The sequence below is a fragment of the Malaclemys terrapin genome, chromosome 12 (assembly GCF_027887155.1).
Source record: "Malaclemys terrapin pileata isolate rMalTer1 chromosome 12, rMalTer1.hap1, whole genome shotgun sequence".
Lineage (NCBI taxonomy): Eukaryota > Metazoa > Chordata > Testudines > Emydidae > Malaclemys > Malaclemys terrapin.
In genome coordinates, this window is record NC_071516.1 from 45,650,855 (window position 1) to 45,659,005 (window position 8,151).

The window sequence follows — 8,151 nt, forward strand, 5'->3', positions numbered from 1 at the left end:
AAAAGGATAATTTTAAGAAAATCCATCAAACATATTTCCTATTCTACTCCCATTCTATATCGGGATTAGAAGAAAAGGGAAATAAAGATAACTTCAGTTTAAACTGTGAAGTTATAGATAGAAATGTAATTTAGACACAACTAAAACCAATTCTTTTTGAAGGTAGGTTTTGTTTATCTTTTTAAAAAATTCTGATGAGACTTGACACGATAAATGTAGATAAGTGGTGTATATATAGATAGATATATATAATAAAAGAGTTAGCCATAAAGTAATTATCTTATTCTCTGTTGGAACATTTGATAGAAATTTCTTCATCACAATCAGTACATTCATTATGATACATAATTTATTCAACGGACTTTTGTAAAGAGGATATTGATTTTCATGGCTTTCTCATTAGAAAGTTAACCCCGCCCCGGGAGACTCTCCCCTCAAGCCCCCACCCTTAGAAGCTAACCCCACCCAGGTAGCCCCCCCTCTGCGGCAGCTAATCCCATCTCCTCCCCTCCCAGGCTTGCGGCACCGATTGGAGGAGACTTAGAGCGGGAGCTGTGTGCTCAGCGGAGGAGGCAGAGTGGAGGTGATCTGGGGTGGGGAGCGGTTCTCCTGTGCGCCCCCCCGGATACTGAGGGTGGCCCTCCCCGCGCCCCCCCACCCCAGCTCACCTTCACCTCCTCGCCTGAGCGGGCTTTTAGGCACCCCCAACCACTAGGCGTCCTAGGCGGCCGCCTACTTTTCCTCAATGGTTGCACCAGCCCTGGTTTTTAACACAAAAGGACATTGAAAGATAGAGACATAATTTATCTCCTTCCCTGAGCACAGCATTCTGCTCATCAGCCTCCTGATGGCCTTCTTCATCTCGGCATTTCTCAGCGTGTAGATCATCGGGTTCAGCATTGGGGTGATTGCAGTGTAAATGACTGAGATCACCTTATTCAGGGTGAAGTTCTTGAAGAGCCGAGCATAGATGAAGATGCTGGGTATGATTTGTAAACATACCACGATAATCTGGGCTCCACAGGTGGACAGAGCTTTCTGCTTCCCATCCGTGATGTGTGTCCTGATCTTGACTAAGATGGCGGTGTAAGAAACAAGCAGAATGATGAATACAATTATAATCGGTGCTCCATTGTTGAAGATCATCTGCAGTTCAGCCAACTGAGTGTCAATGCAGGCCAGTTGGATGACCTGTGGGACATCACAGTAAAAATTGTCCAGGACGTTCGGCCCACAGAACGGTAACTGGAGGAGCAGTCCAATCTGAACAGCAGAGTGGGCCAATCCACCCAGCCATGCCAGTACCATTATCCCCACGCACACACGCTGGTTCATGATAGTCAAGTACCGCAGTGGTTTATAGATGGCCACATACCGATCAATTGCCAACCCCACAAGACAAAACCCCATAGCACCAGCAATGAAGTGGAAGAAAAACATCTGGAGAATGCACTCATAGAACGAAATGGTTTTATGCTGTGAGAGGAGACCTGATAGCAATTTTGGAGTATTGACTGATGAGTCGCTGAGGTCTAGGAAAGCCAAGTTGGCCAGCAGGAAGTACATGGGGGTGTGGAGCCGGTGGTCACTGATCACAGTGGTGATGATGATGAAGTTTCCCAGCCAGGTGTTCATGTAGATTATGAAGAAAGCCACATAAAGGAATTGCTGCAGCTCAGGACTCTGGGTGAGGCCCAAGAGGACAAATTCTGTCACTGGGTTGGTGAGATTCTTCTTCTCCATTTATTAACCTCTAAATAGTCCTGAAGAGGAAACGCTGATGTTAATAGTTATAATTTGATCTTAGTACATTACGGATATGAAAGGGATACTAACTCCATGTTAACTGATACACATGCTTGGAAATTTTCTTTGTTTACCAAATTCCAGACTGATTCCTGAGCCCCAGTGGTGAGTGCCCTGCTACAGCAAAACACCTACACCCCACCAGTGGTTATCCCCAGTTTTGGGTGTTTGGGCATGAACAGTAGCAACCTACACACTCGTAATGCCCCCGGATAACAACTGTCTCCATTGGTCTTCCTGAAGTCCTGGTGGTGCACACCTCCTGCAGGCCACAGATTCTGCATGTGCCCTAGATCAGTGGTCTCCAACGTGGGGTGCGTGCACCCCGGGGGGTGTCAAAGGAGATCCTTGGGGGTGTGCAGCAGGAGGAGCGCTTTAAAAAAAATATTTCTTTATTTTGCATCGTCAGTTCGGGTGGGAGTCCGAGTGGCTTTTTTTTTTTTTTTTTTGTGCTTCGGCAAAAATGGTAGAGCCGCCGCGGCAAGGGGTGCGTGCTCAAAATTTTTTTATTGATGGGGTGCATGATCAAAAAAGTTTGGAGACCACTGGCCTAGAGGTTCAGGGTTGGGGAGAATGTGGATTTTCTGGGAGTCCAAGGGTTCTAACAGTCCAGGTTTCTCATTGGGAGTGGGGGAGGGTATGTCACATTCTGGGGTGCAATCCAGACCAGTGAGGGTTTGAGTCACTGCCTGCTCCATAACCCTGTGTGCCTCACAATGCTTTGCTGGTGTAGCTCCCAACCTGGGACACTCACAGCCAGCCTAGCAGCATGCGAGCTACACCCTGAGTGTCTGTGTAGAGATGCAGCACTGGTCCCGTATCTCTGACCCCAGCAGCCTGTCAGCAACACACCAGCCACACTGCGGCTTCCACCAGCCTTGGTTGCTACTTGCAGGTTGATCCCAGCACATACCCAGTCCCAAATTTTCCCAAAAACCTGTGTTCTGCACTGTGCTGCCCTCTACTGGACAGTTCAGCTATTAAAGGTTCATTGCTCCTCTACAGAGTCAATATTCAATGGTTTGCTAGTTAAACTGGAGTTACCAAACAGTTCAGTTGAAACACAGCATTGGATTGCTTTAGATTTCAAATAAAACCAATTTATTAACAAAAAAGACAATATTTATAGTAAATTCAAATATAAGAGACCAAATTAGAAATGGTTACCAGCAAACAAACGTGAAAACACAGCTAAAAGTCAGAATCTAAATCTAGAAAGTTTTGATTCAAGGCTTTGATTGAGATAATCTTTCTCACCCACAGCCTTCCAGAAAGATGGTGACTGACCCTTACCTTGGTCAGAATCTCTCCCGGAGACCCAAAGTTGCTGGCTTGCTTAGGTTAAAGAGAGAGAGAGAGAGCTCTGGCAAATGTTTGGAATCCACTTAAGAACTAGTCAATGTAGATATTAACGTTCTTTATAGTGTTGGAATCTTGGCATTTAGCCATGAAACCAATATGGTAGTGTGCCTCAGTTTCCCTTCTCATACTGCACATTAGGTCTGCAATGTCTTCTGTTCCGTGTACAATTTCCAGATTAGTTACAGGCACTAACTGTGAAATATTAGTATCACAACGTCTTTTAACATAAAGTGTGCTCTTATGTATCACTCTTAACATGTTCAAGGGTTTTTTCCAAAAGATTAGGCACCTTGTAAATTTTTACAGTTCTTGATATTAGCAACACATTAGTCACAAGAGTTAACATTAGCATTAATATTAACATCAAATTCATTGCAGGTGTACATTGACAATCATTTTTTCATGCCACGCCTTTGGCTCAATACCATTGGGATTTTGGCATTTTAGGGTTAACCTGTGGCTTTCATTAGCATGGTAAACTTTTTCCCTTTCTCTCTGTTCCACAGGGTCAAAATCTGAGCTCTTTTGCTTAACAGAATCCATTGGCTGGCTGGGTTTGTCCTTTTTGCTAACAGCTACAGGCAAGTCTTTCTCCCCCCAGTCAGTCAGGTAATTTGCATCAACACAGACACTAGCTTGTTTACTAGTTTTCAGATCCTTAACTTACCAATTCCAAAGCTGGACTCTGTCTTAAAGAGATACCATCCATTTTCACTAGCATGTTAGACTCAAGGTTCTTTTGTCCTTCCATTAGCAACCTCTACTTCCAAATGGAATCAGACGTTAAGTCCACTAAAAGACTACAAGTCATATCCAAAGTGTCTAGAGATGAGAGCTTACCTGCCATCCCCTGCATCCTCTTGGGTTCAGTCATAAGGCTGTTCTGCTCCGAAAAACAAGTAACCCAATCTTTCCTCAGTACCTGAGTCACAGACTGCTTACTCAAAGAATCAGCATGGAGACATTCATGTACCAACAACATTGTCTTCCCAACAAGCTGGTTAAGCTTATAAGGCTGTTTAAACTCCCTAACAAATTTTATTTCATCTGAACTCTTCAAAGCTATTCACGTTGGGTCTTTCTAAAGCAAGGCCAGCAGATTCATACACGTTTGAAAGACTTTGCCCATTAGGCACCAACACCTTTCCTCAGAAGAGAGACTGTTTACTATCAACAATGGTCCATTAAGAGTCAATGGAAACAATTCCTTCTCCCAGACTTTCAAGACCTCACCAAGAAATTCCTTTTCTTCTGCAATATCCTGCACCGCAACCGATTCTTTCTGAGATTTATTTATGTCCTTTTGGCACAACAGAGAAATCATCAAACTCCTTCTGAGTTTCACATACATCCAGACTCGCCTCTGGCCCATCAGGAGGATTTTCACACAACCCCCTTTCAAATAAACGACTAGACTTCAGAGTTAACAGATTAGAAGTATTCTCTTCCTTGTTACAAGTTTCCACACTGTCATTGGGTAACATAGTCAGTTCATCTTCATGCTTTCCTTGTGCCTTGGCTGTGATACCAGCCTGATCAGACAAGTTGTCATATCTTTACTCAGCAACACACTAGCAACAGGCAAAATAGAAACACCAGAATCGCTTGGTCTCTGGGAGCTATCTGTGACATTAACTGGATGCAACCTAATTACAATGTCATCATCCCTAGCAGACACAAATTCAGGACCACTTCCTTCCTGGGTTTTAGTTGTATCCAGAATCAACTCTAGGTCAACTGAAAAATTTTCAACCATCATAGGCTGACAGGCTTCTTCTGTGTGCTTTACAGACAAGAAAGAGCTGGAGAAACATTCCCCTTTACCAGACAGACAGCTTGGGATATCCTTTCCTTTGTTGCACCACACATGGCTATTCACAGACAACGGCTTGGAGATTGGGGTAGCTCCCTTCATGGGCAAGTCATTTCCCCAAATGGAAACAGGAACATTTCCTTCACTGTCACAATTCTCCACACTGGTAACAGGTAAGGTATAGGGATACTCATGTTCCACTAACCTGGCCTTCCCAAACTGCTGATTAGACAAAGCCATCAGCTCAGAGGGCTGCCTCTGCTCATCTAAACTCTCTTTGCCTTCCCCTCCCTTAACAGACAAACTGCTGTTTTCCACAAACAGTGTCTTATTACACTGAGCTACTTTAAGCACATCACTGTTACCTGCGTCAGGCTGACTTTCCCAAGCTTTACTAACCAACAATCCATCACTCATAACAATTCTCCCCTTTTCTTCCTCAATTAGGGCTTCAACCTGACCATCCACTTTAATCTGCTCTAGATAAACATTTTCCTGATCAGTGAGTTCTTCTGAGACACTAGACAGACATTCAGAAACCTCATTCACAGACCAACAGCTATTTGCCACCTTTCCCAGGTTAGAGTGACCCCGTCCCTGGCCAGAGCAAAACTGGTTAAACACAGGAACTGTTCAGAGTCATACAACATGCCAACACTGTTATAAACAGGACTTTAAAGAGGATACAGTTTGTGCTGTTCTTCCATTGCTTTTTTGACTTGGAGCTCAAGTCTGGCAGTTTCTTGCTGCATCTGGCAAACCCTCTCCTCTGCAGCCAGCCATTCCATACGCCTCCTGTAAGCTTCTCTTTCCAGCTGGGCCAAGGCTCGCTTCTCTTGCATTCTAAGCTCTGCCAGTCTTTGTTCCTGTTTAAGACACGGGGTGTCTCTCAGGGCTTGAAGTTTCATTGCTTCTGCTGATGCCTCATGGCCAATGATCTTTAACCTTTAAAACTCTCAATATCAAAAAGCAAATGTTGACTAGCGTGGGGTTCTGTGGATCCTAGCCAGACTACGCCACTGTAACCGGGCCTTAGTGGGTCACAACTGAGGATGCCAAATTCAGGACGAACTGCTGAGAAATAGGCAAACAGAACTCAGAACTGGTGGCTATTCGTTTATAAGATTTACCAAACCAGACACAAAAGTAAACTCCTGGTTCACCACATTGGCTAACAAGAAAACATAAAGGCAGTTTCCTCAGGCATCCCAGTTCTTATATCACCACCACAACCACTGGATTCAGAGATGAGTGGTTCTTTACAACCAGTCTCATCAAATAATAGCTTCTTCTGATCCCAAAGTACCAGCCACACACCCAGGTCAATATATAACTTAGATCTTACCCCAAAATCATGCTGGTGCCAGTCCTTTGTATCTAAAATCTAAAGGTTTATTCAAAGAAAGAAAGAAAAGCATTAAAATTGGTTAAAGGAATCAGTTACATACAGTAATGGCAAAGTTCTTGGTTCAGGCTTGCAGCAGTGATTGAATAAATTGCTGTCTTAAGTCAAGTCTCTGGAATACATGCACAGCTTGGATGGGTTATTCAGTCCTTTGTTCAGAGCTTCAGTTTGTAGCAAGGTCCCTCCAGAGGTAAGAAGCAGGATTGAAGACAAAATGGAGGTGTTTCCAGGGCCTTTTATAGCTTTTGCCATGTGGAGGGCATCCCATTGTTCTTACTGTGGAAAATTATAGCAACAAGATGGAGTTTGGAGTCACATGGGCAAGTCACATGTTCATGCCCAATTTCCCTCAGTCATTGCAGGAAGCCATTATCTACACTCCAGACAGCACGTTTACACGACAGTCCACTCAGTGTAGATGGGCATCTCCTATGGTCCATTGTCAACCAAGTGTTTCTTGATGAACCACTTAATTTGAACAGCTCCTCCCAGATGTGCTGGCTAGCTGCCTTGTGGGTGTTACCTCAGGAGCCAACATTTGAAATCCAAGTATAGAGCCAATACTTATAACTTCACATACAAAAAATGGTATATTCATACAGATAGCATAATCATAACCAGCAAACCATAGCCTTTTCATAGACACTTCACTCGACAACTTTTATACAATATTTGCTGCAAATATATAACAGTGGTTGCAACAATAATCTATATGGTTATATTTTAATTAGATAACATCACAGTGGGGGAACACTTTCTTTCACTTTGCTTGCACATGAAAAAGGAAGAAGTGACATGTTCAGATCCAATTTTCTAATAAAAAAATGGAAACCTTGATTTTCTTCCCAAAAATTTACGTTTTGAGGAAACCTCATTTTCTTCAAGATTTTTTTTCTCTCTTTTTTTGGGCAAAAAATATCAACCAGTCCTAAAAGTCACATTCTGAAAGGACAGTGCTCTGTGTCGGGAGGAGAGAGGGAGGATGGCTTTATGGATACATCACTGGCTGTGGATTCTGGGGAGTTGGGTTCAATTTCTGCCCTACCATGGACACCTTCTGGGACCCTCCGTAACTCACATCACTTCTCAGTCTAGGATTGTCAAAGTAGAATTAGGGAGGTAGGTGCTGGGAATCTCACTTAGGTTTCATAAGCAGATATGAGCACTTCCCTCAGCTTTTTCCATTTTTAACTTCCCAGCTCCAACCAGCCCCAGGGGAAACATTTTTTCAGATCAGAGCAGCATAGAGCCGCTGCCTAAGGAGAAGACAGAGCTTGTCGTACAAAGGTCTCAGATAGTTTTGGTTGTAAAGGCTCTGTGGGGTGTTCTCGTAACTCGTAGATGTCTCTAAACCACATGCCTATATTTGAAAAGCCTCCCAACCACCTCTTCCCCCGTGCAGTAACAAAGCCCATCACTTGTAGTAAATTTCAGTTTTTATAAAAATAGTCACTACCTCGTACAATCTGCCGTGTTGGTGATCCCAGATCCGACTGCCTCCTAATGATCAGGGTGGCCAGGGAAAGTCACATTTGAAGACTGATTATTGCTCTCCCAACAGGCAGGGGAAGAGGATGTTGTTCCAAAGAGGACACTGCCTCAGAAATCTTCCCCTTATATCACATCTGACCCATGCACTAACGCTGCCACTAACATCAGAGATGCTCTGAAATCCCTCTGAGGTTTCCCGGGCCCGATCAAGAAGATGCTACTTCACAGCTTTGGGGATTCTGTCACAAGAGGAATCATTAATAAATATATGGAG

At 43.7% G+C, this 8,151-nt stretch overlaps 1 protein-coding gene across 1 annotated transcript; it reads right to left on the bottom strand.

The window, feature by feature from the left end:
• Positions 1–732: 732 nt before the first annotated feature.
• On the bottom strand, positions 733–1,743 carry LOC128846134 (olfactory receptor 4D2-like). Its single transcript, XM_054045198.1, has one exon. The coding sequence runs from the start codon at positions 1,741–1,743 to the stop codon at positions 733–735; it is 1,011 nt and encodes a 336-aa protein (XP_053901173.1).
• Between the last annotated feature and the right edge of the window lie 6,408 nt (positions 1,744–8,151).